The 19,410-nt window shown below is 42.4% G+C and overlaps 1 protein-coding gene across 1 annotated transcript in view; it reads right to left on the minus strand.

Moving 5' to 3' along the window:
* The window catches only part of SETD5 (SET domain containing 5), a 65,089-nt gene that overhangs the window by 10,601 nt on the left and 35,078 nt on the right, over window positions 1-19,410 (minus strand). The window contains exons 9-20 of the mRNA XM_021531454.3: window positions 14,600-14,748; window positions 14,162-14,279; window positions 13,631-13,740; window positions 13,099-13,345; window positions 12,827-12,907; window positions 10,195-10,497; window positions 9,049-9,366; window positions 8,308-8,550; window positions 4,832-4,961; window positions 3,427-3,680; window positions 2,012-2,068; window positions 134-601 (exon numbers count right to left, since the gene is read on the minus strand). Coding sequence (XP_021387129.3) covers window positions 134-601; window positions 2,012-2,068; window positions 3,427-3,680; window positions 4,832-4,961; window positions 8,308-8,550; window positions 9,049-9,366; window positions 10,195-10,497; window positions 12,827-12,907; window positions 13,099-13,345; window positions 13,631-13,740; window positions 14,162-14,279; window positions 14,600-14,748 — 2,478 coding nt within the window. The remainder of the gene's footprint in view (window positions 1-133; window positions 602-2,011; window positions 2,069-3,426; window positions 3,681-4,831; window positions 4,962-8,307; window positions 8,551-9,048; window positions 9,367-10,194; window positions 10,498-12,826; window positions 12,908-13,098; window positions 13,346-13,630; window positions 13,741-14,161; window positions 14,280-14,599; window positions 14,749-19,410) is intronic.

Genomic DNA, 19,410 nt, shown 5'->3' on the forward strand with positions numbered 1-19,410 from the left:
TTGTTTTCACCCAGGCACTGAATGCTTGGATAACTTGCCCAGACTCTCTCTGTTCTCCCTGTCTTTACAGTAATCTGAGTGGGAACAGTAAACCTCATGGCAAACGAAGAAGTTATTTTACAGGAGTACTTGCCTTCTTCCTTTGTGGTGGATTCTGGGGAGCAGCTCTGGTGCCTTCAGCAGCCCTCTCGCTGCAGGGGGACATGGACCCATGCACTGTCTCTTTGAGCAGCCCTGACTCGTGTCTGCTGAAATACCCTTCAGCAGGAGAGCTGCAGCATCCTGCTTCTGAATTCATTGGCTTCCTCTCTCCCAAAGGAGGAGACCCCCGCAACAACCCGTCCACACGGGGCATAGCGTTCAATGGGGAGAAGGCATACATTAAATTAAACTCTGTCCGAAAAGCCTGATCAGAGCTTCGTAGCAGCATCTGGGCTTCCCCACTTTTCCCTGGGAAGTTCATCTCTGAAGTAGAGTTTATGGAGGATTGTGGAGCCACATCAGAGGATGCAAAGCTGAGCAGCGATGGCCGTTCCTGGCAGGTGTTTGCACTGGAATCCAGGTACCCACCCTTCAGATCCAGGTCGGATCGGGGGCAGACCTGGAAAATCCAAGAAGGATATAGGAGGGGGGTGGGTAGTCAGGAAAAAGGTCAAGCAAGGGTAGGGAGAGAAATTTAAGTCAGAAAACCTTCTGTACAATGCTAGCTTCCAGTTTCTCCGTTCCCTTCTGGTTACCCCTTTGGTTCTTTCCTGCACTGTTCTCCTCGTTCCACAGGGAAATGACTGAGACTAAACAATGATCAGTTCAGCTGTCCAATACAGGATAACCCTTCCCCTTCAGCAATCTTTCTGCAGCAAGAGGATAAAGCTCAACACTATCCTCAGGCAGTTAATGAATTAAACTCAGCATTTTCAATTGCCTCATACATCAGAGGCATACTGCTCATATAGAGCAGTAGCCAGGAGAGAAAAGAACAGACCTGCTGTCCTGCTGTTTTATTAGCCAAGTTCTTGCCTGTCCCAAGTCAGCCACTACTAACTTCCTAACAATAAAATACCCAGGACCTCTAAGTCATTTGTTTTCACTTATTGTGAACTTTGGAAATCTCTAACAATAGTACATTCATTTAATTTTTACTGCATTTTTACATTTCACAGTTTCCAACAAAACCACAATGGAATCATCTTTGTGCTGTCAGAGTTTGTGGAGCACTAGGCAATAATACAACAGTATATTCATTTATCTACTTAAAGTGCCAAAAACCCTCCAGGGCAGCAGAATAATCATCTCCTTCATCACATTAATATATCAGGATCTCAAACAATGAGTATAACTGACAAGATTTCATCCTCTTTGCAGGACTACAGTGCAAAGGGAAAAACACAGCAGCACCAGGCACCAGCTCTGCCCTCCTGCTATTGCTGAGAACATTTCCCCAGCTGTATTACAGCTCCAAGTAATCCACCACATTGGAGATGAGCGCATATTTTCTACTATGAAACAGTCACTGAGCAAGGTAGTTCATCTCATCTTTTACAACAGGTCAGGGTAAGCAAAATACTACATTTCACCATCTCCTCAACATTTTCAGTCTGCAAGTGTGTGGGTGGTAAGTCAAGGCTGAAGAGAGCAGGTCAGGCATACCACTGTGTGCTCGTAAGTCAAAACTAGTGAATACTTTCCCTTTCCCAGCAGTCATTTTGCCACTATTCAGTAAATTTCACAGACCACTCATGGGCTGGGCTAAATCTGAAATTGGTGATGGTAATTCCAGGGTCCCCAAATCTCTTGCCTACACCTCAGTAGCTGAGACATACTGAGTCTTTGCACTGTCTGATTCCCACCAAGGTTAACAAATGAATCAAATTCCAGTCTTCAATTTGTTTGTTTTGTTGTGATAACCCTGAAAACTCTCCTCAGCCTTACTGTGACTAAAGCTCCACCCTTATTCCCAGTGCCTGCCACTCCTCCCTCCCCTCCCACCACGCACCCACGCTCCCATAGCTACCTCAGGTGACATGGACTCAGGCCTGTGCGCAGGGGAGCTCTCGGGGGAGGACACGTTCTAGAGGAGGGTAAAGCATCTTGTTATTCATCTGCTTCAAAAGTCAAGAGGCAATTACAATGTATAAAAGCACACAGGTTAGCAATAGCTATTCTAAACAACTGGCCCCAGCCTGGACACCATCATGGTTGGTTAAGTAGTTTCTAAAGCTTCCTGGAAGCACAGATAGGACTGGGTTACTGCATCTCATTATGCAACTTAGTACCCAAAACAGAGCACTGTGAATGTTAAGAAAAGCAGCAGCTACCTCTGTATTTCTGATGCTGTCAGACAGACTTTGCACCATGAAGTATAGAGAAAGACACTTATGGTTTTTAGTCTGAGAACATGGGAGAGAAGAAAAGCCTGGTTCAGTCCAGAAAGTAAACTAAGATCCCTCAAAGGCTAAAATGACATTTCACAAACATATACTATAAAACAAACATGTGTCTTTCAGTCCACCATGGGCCACCTTTCCAGCTCAAGTCAAGAGAAGAGGTGTGAGCAGCTTTACAAAATATTGTATCATCTGAGCACCTGTATCAGTGAAGGCAGTGTATGCATGTGACAGCACTGTTAAGGGCTCTTCCCAAGCACTTCCCTTTCCATGATACTGAGCAGGCCTAAAATAGAACCAGAGAGGCAGGATTCCCAGAGCCATGTTGCTATCAGAGAAATATAGCAGGAGTCACTGTTTTCTGCAAAGCAGAGAACCTCAGAAAACTGAGGAATCTCAGAAATTTCTTAACAAAAAGTTCTGACAAACTCCACAAAAAAAGCAGAAGCATCATGCTTTTGGCCACTCTTATGCATAAGGAAGGGCTAAGCATCCTCTGAATTGCTTCCACTCTAAAAAGATCACAAAATTGAGTCTGAAAAACCTCAATCTGTAAAACCAAAGAATAAAGTGGAAGACAATGTGAAGTAACGCTACCATACTCTGGGTTACTGAAAGCTGTTCAGGGGAAGAGGAGCCAAGGATGCTTTACAGCCTCTGAGAAATAGAATACTTGTACTCTTTGGAAGTGGCAGGGATTGAAAAGCCCATTGGCACAGAGATTTGAAATGGAGAAGATGATTAAAGGTCACTGAAAAACCTGAGAAATTAGGAGCTACTCTGCAGAAATAGAAAAAAAAGATAAGACTAATGTTACTGATAGCTACAGAGTGAGGGGAGGCTGGGCTGTAGCAAAGTTTGACATTTCACAGAGCAGATCTGTCTAGAAGTGAAGCAGAAGAGGAAGGCAGCAGTGCTCTTGAGGCTGAGACTGTGATGCTGCTCAGGAATACATACTCAAAAAGGAAGGCCCTAGTGCCAGCTCTGCTGCAAATATTGCCGTTCTTTTGTTTTTAGCACACCCAGTTATGGGCAGATTTACCTCGAACTGTAGTGGAGTATTGCAGCGGCTGGCAGCCAGAGAGGGGATGGGTGAGAACATGACGCCGTAACCATTGCGCGTCTCCTCGTCGGCGGGCAGCGACGAGCAGGGCGTGGGCAGCTGCGGGCTCGCCGCGCCGGGCACCGGGGGCACGGGGGGCGGGGGCGTGACGGGAGACAGCGGCCGCAGCAACTTCTTCACGTTCTGCTCCATCAAGTAGCGAGACTTCCATTTCTTCAGGGGACTCAGCAAGTCTGAAACACAAACTGAGCTGAGGACACGGCTGACCCACTGAACATGAGCAAATCACGTGCTGTCCTCTTCCCTCTACTCCCAGCCCAAATGAAGCCCAGGAGTCTTCAATGCAACTACAAAAGACTTCTAAAAATGAAGGACCTCTGAGTTACTTCTACATCAATGTTTAGATACTGGTAACAGAACAATACATCATCAGGAACATGCAGTGAACAAGGAAAGCAAATATTTCAACTAGTAGCAAGCACAAGAGGGAGCTAGGGAAAAGGAAGACAGGAAAGGTTAAAAAGAGGAGAATAGAGGAGAGAGGTCAGAGGACATGTCATTATGATTCTTACAAACAAATCAAAGCCAGCTCAGTTATCACTACCTGAACCTAACAGTTCCCTATAGGCTACATCAATACAGCCCAAGCATATTTCCACTTCCACAAAGGATTAAAGCCTTTCCCTCTCTTCAAAATATTTTCTGATGCTTAGTTAAAAAAAAACAAGAACAAATCACCAGTAAATTCTACAGGTTAGGTCTTACTCGAGATGTACAGCATTCTGTTCATTTCCTATTCATCTAACCTTTCAATAATCAAATTTGTATTATCTATTTGATGTCTAGCTTCTTGCCTGTCATCCTTGGAAAACGGATCCCTGACTGGGCTGATCTGCACTCTCTTTGTAAACTCAGACACAATACTTAACTATTTAACTCAGATTTTAGCTTCTTCATCCTTGAGACTTACTTAGTAATTTGTTTATTACACACATGCCCGTAAGACTTTGCTACATCCTCCTACAGTCAGCATGTATTTAGTCGTCCTTCTAACAGCATCTTGCTAAAAAGAGATGATCCTGGGCTCTCTTCCCTCTAACCCCTCTCTTCTGTTGCACAAGACCAGAGCACTGAGATTGATACTGCAATGTTAAGTGATTATCTTTTCACAGGAAAATACTGAGAAACTTTACAGATACTCAAGCTAGAATGGGTCTGCAGAAATTTGAATGAACGACAAAGCAACATTCTCACCTACCCATAAGATGTGCCATCAGGCAGCAGGACACATTAAGATGTCACTTATACAGTTGCCTTTGGTATTCAGCACCTTCCCCAGTCTGACTCCAGTGCCCATGCTGCCCTGATGGTGCTGGACACTTACCTGTGTCATCTTTGCAGATGCTGGAGGAGCTGCTGTTGTCATTGCTTTGGTATAGACACTGGGTTCTGTTCTCTGGCGGAGCTGCTGAGGTCTGAGTCATCCCCTCTTCCAGGGCTTGTTTGATCCAGCGCTGAAACAGAACGAGACTGCATAAACGTGAAACTCCTCGGGAACTTTCTCTGCAATCCTGCAGGATGCACTCCAACTCCTACACTTGTGTGAGCAGGGCAGGCTGCTCAGCAGCCTGGTGTTACCTCGCTGGTGTGTGCTCGGGAGGGAGTGTGTTAGAACACGGCTGTCAGCACTGAGCCCACCTACTGTGGTGGGGCTGTGCCCTTCCTGACACAGGTTCTGGGAGCAGAAATCATCAGCAGTACCAGACATAAGTAAAGAGCAAATTATAAACATAAAAATGCAGGACAGTGGCACCTAAAACTATTAAAACAATAGTAATTTAAAAGAAAAGGGATGCAAATATAATGAACTATGTACAACCACTGATTTTTGCAAAAAAGCTGTTTCCTGCCAAGGAGAGCAAATTTGAGCAAAAAAAATCTGATTAAAATGCAACCAGCAGTTTTCAAGGAGGGTAAGCCAAGAAAAGAATAAAAAAGCAAATATTTTCTTCAGCTACTAATAAAAAAGGTAAGTCACAGTAGTCTTCTGAACGTGGACAATTAAGAATGTTTCACTTCTCACAGAAGCAAACATGAACTGAAGCCTCAGCAAATCAGCTGCTGCAGTGGGCATGCTAGCCTATATCTTGATACAGACTGACTCCTGATGGCAGGCAGGAATCTTTGCTTATTCTACTATAAAGGTAACTGCCACAATATAAGGGAAAACACTCGGCTGATCCAGTGAAATGACAGCAAATTGCAGAAAAAAAGCAAACAGCAATTTTCATTTATGCAGTTTACCCAGGGGACTCACTGTACCAGATTCCTCTTGTCCTAGAGAGGTTTAAAATTGTACTTTTACCTTTCAGGAATCCACAGTTCATCTGCATGCCAGCAATGTGTATCCTATTAGGGATACACGTGTGTGTCTTATGATTCCTCAAAGCTATCATAAAAGTACATCACAAACTCAGTGGCCACAATCCTCAAAGTGAAAACTTCAAAGCGAGGATGAAGAGCAGGTGACAGGATCTATTTTGATGGCCTTCACTACTGCACAGTAGACACTTCTTCTTTGTTCAAATGTAACTCAAGGGTTTCCACTGTGGCCGCCAGCAAAAGGGTGAAGTGGCAGCCAGTCTGGAGCACCTCTACCTCAAACGTGGCATCTGATCTGACAGCCAAGTCACTGCACAGGGTGTGATTAACGTGAGAGCAGCTTACAGTTCAGTTTCCTTGCGAGGTTCAGACACTGCCATGCTTTGGATGAAAACTGACATCATCAGCTGAGTTTTTTGGCACAGTTCTCAGTAGCTTAAGGATAAGGCCTGCTGACAATCCAAGAAAATATGTGATCTATTTCAACAGCCTTTATAAATCAACCTCCTTGGCTGAGTAGTCAAAAATAGACAAGACACAGATCAGGCCTTGAGAGAGTGTATCATCAAGTTCTGGACCATTTCTAGACCTCAGCTGGCTAAAAAGAAGGTGTCCCCTGTGAGTTTACTAAGCATTCCTGAACATAAGAAGCAGATTTCTAGATCTCCAGACTGTTAATCATAAAACCATCAAATGCTAAAAATAATTTTCCAAGAAAAAGCCAGGGAACTCCTACAAAATGGATGAAACCTCTCATTAGAACAGCTAACAATTATTTACATTCAAAAAGTAGAAATGTAACTAATTATTCCTGCAACATCTGTTCTGGACACATTAACTTTCAATACTTTATTAACTATACAATGGAATAGATACCATATTTAAGTTTGTTCAGATTACGAAACAAGAATGCTAGATGACACCATTAATAATTTCCCTACTAAACTGGGAAATGGATAGAGAAAAACAAGACACAGCTTAGCAGAGTCTAGAACAATCACTTCTACAATTACAGGCTACAAGACTAACGGGTTGTTCTGACAAACATACAAAATCATGAACTGAACATGAGTTTAAATCAACCTGTCAAAGAAAACTCAGCCATACTGGGATGCACAAAATGGGTACAGGTCAGAAGACACAAAGCAACATTTCTGCTTTGAAAATGTCCCAGCTGCAACACAACGCCCAGTCTTGGGCACAACTTCAAGGAAGGTGTGGACTAAACAGAAGTCATCAATAGTGAGACTAGTCCACTCCCTGTCCAGCAGTGAGAATTATCATTTGACTAGAAAAGAGTCAAATACAGCAACAGATTGGAAGAATTGTTCCATGACAATAATTTTCCCTCAATTTTGAGCTTGCTGGTTGTATGGCAACTGCACCAAGCACAGAACTCCAAGTAACTCTGCCAGCTTTGCTCTGGATTTTTCTCTCTTCCCTGGGGCTCAAAGACACTGTTAAGGTTCAAAAGAAGCTCAAACCTTGCAGTTCTCAGCTTAAAGATGCATGAGGAGGCTGCCCAGGCACACAGAAACAGACAAGGTGTTGTCATACACCTACATATGGACCATGAAGAGCTTTACCTATGAAGGAAATACTGAAGAGACTGTTAGGGCATGGCAACAAATTGGCTGAAAGTGGAAAACAGTAAAGTCCAAAGATTCTCTCTGGAAAAATACCCTCAAACAAAGGAAGGAAAAGAAACCAGGACATAGTACCTGAAAGCCACCAAGACAGAGAGAGCAGGAAAGATTTCTGTGTAATTTTTTTCAGGTCATCACACAGGAACTGGAAAGTCTCTGAGCAAAACCAACAGGAATCAGGGAAGGTAGATTCCAATATAAATCTGACTGAGTGAACTTCCCTGCCTTCCCTGCAGATGGGTAAATACAGGCATTTACTGGTCATCTTTGAAGGAACTAAACCCTTAGCTGGGCCTGCTCCAGGCTTCCTGCATGGCCTCAAGAATCTGCTGTAGACAGGCAGTCTGTGATGCCAAGCAAAGAGCTGTGGACTTATTTCTGTGAACAGGCCAACTCAAAGCTTTTAAACCACAAAGGCTCTCCAAAGACAGTGAATCTTAACTGAGGCACTGGATTCTTGAGGTCCTCTGCAACACTGTCCTATCCCCACAATGCCAACCATCCTCTGACTGTGAAAGTAGTAACAAAACTTTCTAAGGGGAGCAATCAACACTCTTTGAATTGTGTATGCTGGATAATAAACAGCCACTGCAGATCTGAAAGTAGGTATTTCTAAAAGGGCAGTCACAGAACAGTTGTTCTACCACAGCAAAAGCCAAGGATGAAAACTGAACTCTGGCAAGGAGGTCAGCACTCATAGCCTGGACACTGCATCAACACATTAGCTCAGTGGGAATACGTGGAAATAAACCCCAAAAGGACACAACAACTTTACAAGAGGGCCAGTAAGATAAGCATACATTGTGTAAAGGTAAGACACGAGAAAACATACCTTCTTACAGGAGCTGTAAATGCCATCCAACAGAAAGGGCCTTCGACGTCTCTCAGGGTTGAAAGGTGAACCAAAGCGGATGTAGTGTTTAGGTGTGGTACAAATCAGTGGGGAGTGCACGAGACCTGGCAGCATATTTAGGGTAGTTGCCAAAACTGTTGGATCTGTAGTAATGCGCAGAGGACACTCAATTGGACACTCCTGCTTTTCTGCCTTGTCGTTCAGCCACTCGGTAACAAGGTACTGAAGGAGGAAAGACATGTCAGTGCAACCAGCACAGGTGAAGGAAGGCAACATGGCACAGTGGTGTATGGGAAGCAATGCCCAAGTCAGCTCACATGCTAAAACCTCCCTCCTTCTCAACAGGAAGGAATTCCTGTGTCAAATCAAATTCTCACCTGACAGTTGGAGACACAACCCAATGTCACAGAAGTAGCTCGATTTTATGCTCCATTCATCTTATTAAAAGATTCTCCAAAAACTTCATCACCCTGCTCAAAACTAGTTTCTAGACACAAAACTAAATGTATTAACAGCTGATTTATGCCCAGTACGTGGCAGCTGCCTGCTATCTTCTGCAATTTTTCCTCCTTTCCAACTTTATCCTAGCTTGTACATGACAGTTGCAGTCACATTCCTTCTTGGTCTTCAGTTCTAAGCTGAAAGTTAACCTCTTTGCTGTACCCTAAATGAACACCTGCCATCCCACCATCCCAACCTTGAGCACTTGATTATATTTACCTTCTTTGTTTTGGGGTACTTTACTGCAGCTTTAGACTGGGATCCTGTAGCCAGGATAGCAGTTGGGTCAGATCCTGTCAACTGTCTGCCTTCTCCTGGCCCTTCCACATTGCTGACATCTGTTGTGGTTACCAAGCTGGCAGTGTTTCCTTCCTCTGGGACAGCCTGTGCGAGTTCAGCTTGCTGGGAACTGGCTTGTTTCTGCCTTCTCAGTCTTTGTGCTGAACTGGTCCGGTATCGAGAGAAGCGACTTTTTGGTCGGGGCCTGGAGGGTTTTGCTGGAGCTGGCTTAGTCACTGTTTTTTCGGGGACAGCATCCTACAAAATAAACTGTCATTAGTCTGAGCACCTCTGAGAGTATTCCTTTTCTCTGCATACAGGATCAAGAATTGAGATTTATTTATTGACACTACCTGACTCTCAAAATCTTGTTGGACTCTGTGTTGGTTCATAAGATGGCCTTGGGGACCCTTCAACACTGGCACATTATCGTTTTGTCTTCTGCATTCTTAAAGGACAGAACATGGGTCTTTAGGAAGAAAGCAGCAATAGGAAACTTGCTGCTTGTCTCAAGATAACTGCTCTTATTCCTGACCTGAGCTGACATGGAGCACTCCAGGCAAGTGTCTGAGCCCTGCCATAAAATGGGAACACATGCATCCAAAGTAGACTGGGTCAAAAAAACAAACAAACAAACAAAAGAAAAGAACTTTCCATCACTGCACTTACGCATCCAACTTAAGCTCAGACCAGTACAAAAGGTCTGGAGAAGGAGCTGGGCTTGTTCAGCCCAGAGAGGACTGAGGGGGATGTAACAGCAGTCTTCCTACAAACAGCCTGAAGCCACTAAGAAGATGCAGTGGTGCATCAATGGACTTAAACTGAGAGGTTCAGACTGGATACATGGCAAATTTTTTCAGCCTAACAGTCATGAACTGGAAGAGGTGCAATCTCCATCCCTGGAGGTTTTCAAGAGAAGACTGGGTAAAACACTGGTCAGCCTGGTCTAGCTTCAGAGCTGTCCCTACCTAACTCAGAATGGGCTAGAAAGCCCACAAAGCTCCTCCCCACCTGAATGCTCTTACGATCAGAAATGCTGCACTTGAGCTTCGTACAAGATAGCAAACAGTTCTATCTTGATCTTACCGCTACTTGGGAGGACCGTCGTGTGTTCACCCCAGTACTGCTGGTACTGTTAGAAGCAGGAGGAGGAAGAGGAGGAGGAGGAGGAGGAGGAGGAGGTGGAGGAGGAGGAGCACTTGGTGCTGAACTTCCATCTTCAGTTTCAGGAGTCTCTGTTTTAACTTCTTCCAGCTCAGGAACTTCAGAATTGACGTTGATTTCAGCATCAGTGCTGTTACGGTCTGATGGTTGCTCTCGTCTCCTCTTTCTCTTTTCTAAGTTCTCAAACATGTGCATGATGGCTTCTACCTTCCTGTCTTCCCGGGACTACAACACAAGGGAAAACTGAAGTAAGCATGGTAAATTATGGACATAAACAAGGCAAGAACAGATATGGGAAGCAGCACAAAGAGAACAACTACCAAACAGCACTGACAAAAGCCAGACAGAGGACAGAGAGAAGCAGTTCTTATCAGTTATTTGCATTTTTTTTAATATGGCAAATTTCCCAGAATAACATAATCATGTGTTTGTAGCGCAAGTAGAAGAACTCAACTTTGTTCTTAAATAGGACCACTTAGATACTACAGAGTCATATTAATAATACAGCCACAAAGAAATGCATAATTTTGAAGAATTAAAAACCATAAGAAAGCATAAGTAGAGTGGAGAGATGACTTGGAAACAGAGCTATTTGCTAATGACCAATCAAACAGAAGTCTGGGGCAATAGATGTACATGATTATGTAATTTGCAGCAAGTGTAATACACCACACAAACTGATTAAAATATTCCAGATTCATTCTATTCCCAGCAAGAATGTCAGAAGATGACCCAGCTCAAAAATAAAAGCTCTGGTCTAAGCAGTTTACATAGTGGATAAGAAAAACAGAACATGAAAGAATAGAGGCAAAACAAGTCAATTTATTAGGTAAACACAAAGGACAGGAAATCCTATCACCTGGCTGTGTCAGGAATAACTGGTACCTATGCATATAAAAAGCCCAGTACAATAATGTTGCAGTGACTGGCAAGAATCAAGTGAATTTTAAGAAGTGGGGTCAAGTGTCTTCTGAGATTTATCATGGAGAAAGTATCTTGGAGCCCATGGCCGTGCCTTTACAATTTTCTGTTAAAAATATTACACACACACACAAAGGGACTGGGCAAACTACAGAGATGGGTATTTACCTGATGCCAAGTATAGAAAACTGAATCGCATTAAAGCAGATTAACTGGTGCAACCTACAGGAACAGGGCTTAAAGGCTGACAGGAAACTAACACTTCGCTTAGGCTTACTGAACTATTCTGTCCCAAAAAGAGATCAACCTCCCTGCATTAAAATGAAATCTTCCCTCCAGGCTTTAAGGCCAATCTGATGGATAACTGATCTCATTCAAATTTCAGTGGAAACTGACTGCTTTATCTCATCTGTTCTAAAAAAATCCATCAGTTAATCCAAGCATCTCTCCACTGGATGGCCCTTGGCTCTCCAGTTTGCTGCACTATCTTAACATTTAAAGCATTCTCAGCAAATTTACACTTGGCAGATCTGTATAACTGATTAGAGGAAGACAGGTGATTACTGGTGAACAAAGAAAAACAGAGAATTCCTAGCTTCAATACATTCGTTGGCTGGTAAAAGGATGGGAGCAATTTTTCTGGTTTTCTTCCTTGGGTTTCTGGTTGGTTGGTTGTTTTATTTGTGTATTTGCATTTTTGTTTGGATTTTTCTCTTGTTTATTTAAATTAATGAATTAAGAGTCAGAACGGCTACATTCACACACATAAAACATTCTAATCCAGGCAGCAATCCCAGGAGCCATAAGCAACACAAGAAAAAAACCACCAGCTCTACTCAATAAAGATGAAGTATAAAAAAGAACTGTGTTATCAAAGATCCCAGAGCACTAAGATATATTTTGATCAAGAAGACTGTTTAAGATGACAATAATTTGGAAACACAGAGATTTCCTGAGTAAGTGCCAATAGTACTGTTGGTGGTCTACCCCTCTTATTGACTTTTGCAACTTGATCCCACTCTTTTCCACACATGGCAACATGTTTATGAAATCATATACTGAACAGATACCTTTTTACAAATCCAACCCTGCAAAAATGATCAAGTTTAAAGAAAAACCAGGTTCTAGTTAATGGTATGATGGAATTGAAGATATCCTTGCTCACTGAGTGGGGGTAGGAATAGGTGACCTTTGATAGTCCCTTCCAACTCAAATTATGCTATGGTTCTATATAGTGCCATAAATTCTTGTAATAGCAATAAGGAAGGGCAGCAGAACATAAAAAAGGTCCAATTACCTTTTTGGAATCTGGTGCTGATGGTTTTGCTAAAGGTGTGTTTTAGATTATAGAACAGCCCTGAAAGTAACAGTTAAACCTTTCAATGAGGAAACAAATCTATAGTATATCTCCTAATCTGCAGCACCCTAACATAAATCCTGTGACTTGAAGTCAACCAAACCTAGGTTGTTTTTCACTCTTCCTTTTGTTTTTTGCTGTTGCTAATCAAATTACTGAAGATCACTAACAGATGGGATTTGTGTTCGAACAAGTGAAATATCCAACTGGACCTGTTGGTCACTGCATGAAGCAAGTCCTAAAGAGGGTGATACCCAGACAGAGAGAGCTACTTGCCCGTCTGCTGTGGACCAAGGCTCCCTGTTCATCTACAGGCTCCTCTTTCTCCCCTTCTTGTTTCTCCTCCTTCTCTGGCACCTGAGAAAGAAACCCAGATTAAGTAACCCAGTACTGTTTCAAAGTTACCAAGATTTCTATGGTAATTTAAGGTGCTAAAGGTCTAAAAAAAAGGCTTCCTGCAGTTTCTGTCCTGAAGATTCCAATGCTATTGGATCAGACTCCTGCAGCACTGAATGCTAACATATAGAACAAGGGGGCAAAGATTTTACCTCATTGTCACTGACTGCTGCAGGTCCCTCAGGAACTTCCTCGGTTTGCTGACTGCTGTTCTCATCCGACGCAATGCTCTGCTGTTCCATTTCTAGCTCCTTTCGACGGGCCTTTCGCCGGCGTGTTTCTGCCCCAATCAGTGTGCCTAAAACAGGTGGAGGTAGGTGTTCTGCAGCATTTGGGCTACGTTTCTGCACAGGGCAATTCCGGTTCCCCTTGTGACACGCACAGTCCACTTTATAATTGCTGCTCCAAAACACAAACATAATTTGTGTCACTCTTCATTTCTCAACCCCTGCACAGAGACATTCAATACATCTCCTACTAAACATCTCACCACGTGCCAAAGCAAGGACAGCAGGCTACCTTATGGCCTCTATTGTAGAATATGCCAGCAGAACTGGACAGAATAGCCGGGAAATGCAATTCAGTAGAAAACGGAGCAATATGTAGAATGCGAGGAAAGGGCTGGAGGAAGATGTCCAGTCCAGGAGGGCAGTGGAGAGCTCCTGGGCGAGGTGAGGGACTCACCAGATGTTGTACTCATAGTCAAAGGCGATGGTAACCTCTGTGTCCTTGGCAATGGTGGCAACAGCATAGATGCACAGGTGGATCATCCCATCAGCAATCACATGACGAACCTTGTTAAACGAAGTAGATAGAAGCTGACATCTCCACACGTTGCATTTCCTACTTCCAAGATGGCAATATCCTTTTGCAAAGTAGCTCTTATTCTACTCTGAATAATTATCCCAAATTCTCCACAGGGAAAAGCTTGCTTTGCTGCTCTTGTCTCATACTGTGCTTTTCCACTTACAACTACTACCACCTACTTACCCTCAATATCATTGTGCAGCCAAAGGAAAGACATAAAAGAAATCTTTCTCTTCCAAGAAAACCTCTCTCATGTTCCCGAACTGTCTTATATTCCAAGTATAAACCATCAAACAAGCAGGAGACACACAGAATTAACTGCATTTAGTGCATTTTAAGTTAGAGAAAGCACTAAGCTTATGTAAAACATGTATTTGCAATAACAGTGATGATGAAGAGAGAATTTACCTCTGCGTTTGGAGTGCAGGACCGCCTGATGAACCTGGCATCGTTACCAAAGGTGCGGGCATCAACACACATCTCAACGCCATTGAACTTGGAGTAGAACAGCACAAAGGGATATGGCCTGCAGAAGCAACAGAACATCTCAATCCCAAAATACCCAATTCCCACAGCACTGTTGTTAACAGGTATCCCTCACTTCACTGGAAGCAGAACTTCCATCAGCACTGTTGCTCTGGGGGTTATGTACTTCCAACTATTTAAAAGATCTGTTTCAGAGGGTTTGGTCCATAAGCAGAGCATCAAGCTGAGGTGATAAATCTGATTTCCCATTTCTATGGAAGGCACAGCTGACAGGACCCTGTAAGTGAGCACTATCCCATAGAGACACCAGTCTCTCTGGGCCATGATGCTCTCATACCCATCATTTCATAGTACTCTTACTTTTTGAAGAAATGCCCATTGACCTCGAATTGCTGTCGTAACATAACTTTCCCTCGATACTCAATTATAAGGGTATCTAGTGCCAAGTCTCTTGCTGCCCTCAGGATCTTCCGGTGCTTCTGAACCCGAGTCACCCTTCCCAGTTGCAGCTGTAACAAAAACCAGAGCAAAAGAGGAAAATTTGAACCAAAGGCCTCTAACTCATGAAGAATATTTTACTTACATAGAAAGTATTCTAATAGCAACACACAGAAACTCTGCCAGGTGAGTATGCTGTTTATTTTGTAACAATTTAGTAATGACCAATAACCTTGATAATATTTATCAAAAGCAAACAGTATTTATTCCTTTCCTTCAATAATAGTCTGACAAATCTATTAGATAGAGTATTTCAGTCTTGCAGCTAGAAGGCATAACCAGACCTGTCACTTGCTACTAACCGGGAATTGCTTTGCAATTATGGCCACTTTCACAGCCAGAATAATTCAGATCTTCCCTAAATTGTGGGTTGTTACATGTTCAGAGGAAAAAATGCAAGCTTTTCCTTCTGCAGAGAATAGTAAATTCCAGCAAACAGGCCAAAGACTTAAGCTGGCAATTTCCATCTCCATCCAGAAACTTCTCTACATATCTCTGCTCACCAGATAATAAGTTATACAGATGCAGTGTTGTTGATTTTAATTTTTTTTTAACATGAGGAACTAAATTTTTAATGAAGTAGTGACAGTTTGTTAAAACATATGTTAAAATCTACAGCTCTATTACAATTGATTTTCACAACAATGTGTCTTGACAGCAGGAAACAACAACATTCTTTAAGTACAGACATCCAAATATGACATATTTTATGGAATAATGGAAGGGATATTATAAGCACTAGGGTATAGGAAAGACTTATTCCATAAAAACAAAGTAGTTTTCTTACTTAACAGATTAAACCTCTCAGTAAGTAAAGATTAGGTGAAGATGACTGGCTGCCTCACCACCACCTGCTGTGCCTGTTCCTTCCTAAGCATTCTATTCACTGCTCATAAGGGCCCAGTTTTGATACTTTTCCAGAGTGAATTGAAGTGTAAGTGTTCTGATTTCAGTAATAATGAAAATCATGCATCTAAATCATGAGTAAACTACAAAATTTTAATGAAAGCAAGTTCCCAACTTTTCCTGAGAGAACTCTCATTAGAAACAGCTACTGAGCACTCTGCTGAAATAGATAAAAATTAGTTTAAGGGGCTCAGCCTGAATAACGACAGAACACATGATGTTCTAACGTTGTGGAAATAAAAGCTAATGTCTTAAGGCAGCACTCAGCACTGGGAGCCCAGCAAAACCCTCCTACTGAGCACATGAAAATACTGAACCACAGATCTTTTAAACCCTTTTTTCTGACTGGGATCTTCTATCTCCTCTGTATAAAACCCCCTCAAGAAAATGACTTTTGCTGTTTCTATAAGACATTACACTGCATATCTTGGATGAGCTAGTGAAGTAAGATCTATTTGTTAACTTCTCTCACTCAGATCCAGGATAAAGACAGCTTTATAAAAATATTAATTTGAAATCTATTCAGATTGGAGTAATGGTCCAGATCTCTGGTTGAGATACAACCCAGTGCTACATTTGTCATGCCTACGGGGTTTATCTGTCTTATACCACTCTATCTGCCAGCAACTGGGAAAACCTGGATGTATGTGCTAGAGACTCTGAAGAGCCTTGCAGGGTCTTCATCTCTTCAGGTCTTGGGTTCTGAAAGAAGCTCACAGAGGATTCCCTAAGTCCACAGAAACAAGTTATTTCCAGACTAAGAAGCTGCACTGTTAGTCCTAACTTCTAATCAACAAACCCACAATATGAGTGAACTGTAGGATGAGACTGTTTACACTACACGGAGTAGTGACTAAATTAGTTTTAGCACTTTGTATTATCCAACAAAGAATAAATAAATGGGACCAGATTTCCTAGTGTATGACAGGAGATAAGAAGAAAGTATCTGAAGCTATTAGAATAATTAGGACCCAGAGAGCCTCCAGATAAATAATTCTGTTTCTATACTATCACTGATTTGGTTTTATACCTTCTCAACTAAGCTGGCCCTACACAGGAGGGTTGGACCAGATGACCTTCAGTGGTTCCTCCCAGCCTAAACTGTTCTACTACTCTAAGAGTATAATGAGATCGTATCTTTCAGAAGTTAATGTCTGGTAGCCTTCACTCTCACCTTTGGCCCATGACTGACTTGTATTACTCTTCACCTCATGCCAGAAAACAGCTTTGGGAATATAGGTGGGATAAGATGGGATGGTTAGAGGAGGAGAAAGTCCGTGCAGGAAAGAGAAACTCTGCATCCATTTAACTTATTTATCTGAGTTTGGTGAAACAGGAATGATCTCACAGCTCTTCTGGTAAGATACAGCTCAGCTTGTTTTCATTCTCTGAATTTAGAAATATGAAGTGGATTAGCTGCCATGCTTTCATGTGTGAAAAGAACAAATGATTTTATTCATGTCACAGGCTAGGGACTGCTGACTGCTAATCAGCCAAAACTGTTCTGATATGTTTGCAGAGCAACATCTGCATAATACTCAGTGGCTTTATTTTATAAAGGCCCTTTTGCTCTTCACTTCAGAATGTGAAATCAGTCAGGGGTTTGAGCTCAAGTCAGCAATTATCAGAGGCAGCAAAGGGCAAATACTAACCCTGGGTTTGGTTTGGCAACAACAGTCAGGAAAGTGATTCACAGCTTTCAGTTTGTCAAGCAACTGCCAGTAGCCAGGACTAAGACAATTTTATTCATAACACTAAACAGCTTCATATTTTCACAACTTTCCCTTTGCATCATGAGGACAGCTGAGAACTGGTTTATCATAAAATCACAGAATCATTTAGGTTAGAAAAGCCTTCTAAGATCGAGTTCAACTGTTAACCTGCCACTCGTCCAATCCATTACTAACCCATATCCTGCACTGCCACATCCACAAGTCTTTTAAATACCTCCAGGAATACTGACTCCACCACTTCCCCCTGCAGCCTCTTCCAGTTTGATAAACCTTCTGGTAAAGTATAAATCCTAATATCTAATGTAAACCTCCACTGGTGCAATTTGAGACCATTTCCTCTTGTCTTACATAAAATATTCCAATGAACAATTCCCATATCCTCCATGTATAACTCTTAACCCATCTTTTCCTACTCTTCCTGGTTTGAGGAAGCTTTTAGGTCACATCTCAATCTGTTCTAAATATATACTTGCATCACTGTTGACTGAAGTCAAATGACTTTCTGAACTATTAAGAGTATGCAGGGCATAGTAAAACATTATTTTTATTCCTGTCTCCTCTTTTCAGAGTCTTCAAGGCCAAAGAGAGCAGCAACAATATTTCTACACAGCTGGCAAATGTATATTTACACAGCCTCCTGATTTTTCCCTAGCTCTAAGTACTTATTTTCCCTTACCTCACAGAAAAGCTATTTTTGTGTTCAATAATGATACCCAGTTAAAAGACAACTGATGCAAACCAAGAAGCTTTCTCAGTTTGCTAACCAAAGGTGAGACAAGCGAGTGAAACAAAAACAGAATGCAGTGCATGAGAGCACGTGCTTCACACCTATGCAGGTGCCCTCTTCAAAACACTCCACAGCCACCTCCTGAGCAGAGACAGCAGAACACAGGAGCTGACAAGCAGCAACCCAGGCCAGCCACCTGGTTTTTTCTCAGTGTCCATGAGAAACTACAAAGTCTCCTGACACCTTCCCAGCATGTGCAATGATGAGCACCTACTAACAGCTTGTTTACACTAACTACAGCTCACTAACAAGTTTTGCAAGTTTCAACTTTTTTGCTTCTTTGGCATGTATCACATTTGGAGTCTTCTGATTTGGAATGCTGGGCACATTTTCCTATGGGAAAACCTGTGTCTGTACTGGGAAGGGAGAGGCTGAAAGAGCATGGCAAGAACAAGCATATTTTATGATTGGTGTCTTTTTTGTGTCATGCTGTACACAGATTAAGAAACACGGCATGTGTTTTATTACTTATTTCAGGACTTTTCCTCAAACCCATGTGAGGCAGACAGAATTGGTTACATTTAGTCTCAAAAATATTAAGATTTCTAGAGAAGTAGAACTTTTTTTATCTACATTTCCTCAGCTGCTCTTCAGAAAGGCTAGCAAGAAATGTTTCTCCCCAACCACACACACCGCCCCCGCCCCCAAGAAATCTTATTTATTGCAGAATCAGAGGCAAGCATGGAAGACAGTTTGGATCTAAAGTCCTCTTTCTGCACTCTCCCTTACTGGCAATAACTGTGCTCTGCCTGAAGTGCTTCACCTGCATGAAAGCAGAGGGAAAGGTAGGAGGGAGCACATGAACTTCACTGAGTGAGCCAGCTGATATAAACAAGAATGATTCAAGCACAAACATATACCTGATATTCAGGTTTCTGACTCTGCTCCCTTTATACAGAAGAAGTGCTCCACTTCTCTTTTGGAGCCCACCCCTTCAGATGCAACTATCTCCATTCTCCTGGACAAGGAAGGCCCAGAAAAGCCTAAATTGGGTAGGAAGGCTGTGGTTTGTTCAATAAAGCACAGATAAGATGAAGCAACAGCTAAGAAAAGTATGAGCGGAGAAGACATACACTACCAAACACACTGTTTTCCTTTTTCTGCTTGTTTACATGTACTACATAAAGATGGCAAGACACCAAACAGTGCTCATCACTGGAAAGTTAGGGACAGACCAGCTTCCTAAAGTTGGTTGTAGTTGTGCAATATTTGGAAGTTATACGAGTCCAAATAATCCAAAATACTGA

This window comes from Lonchura striata, chromosome 12, assembly GCF_050655825.1.
Source record: "Lonchura striata isolate lonStrDom1 chromosome 12, ASM5065582v1, whole genome shotgun sequence".
NCBI classification, from domain to species: domain Eukaryota; kingdom Metazoa; phylum Chordata; class Aves; order Passeriformes; family Estrildidae; genus Lonchura; species Lonchura striata.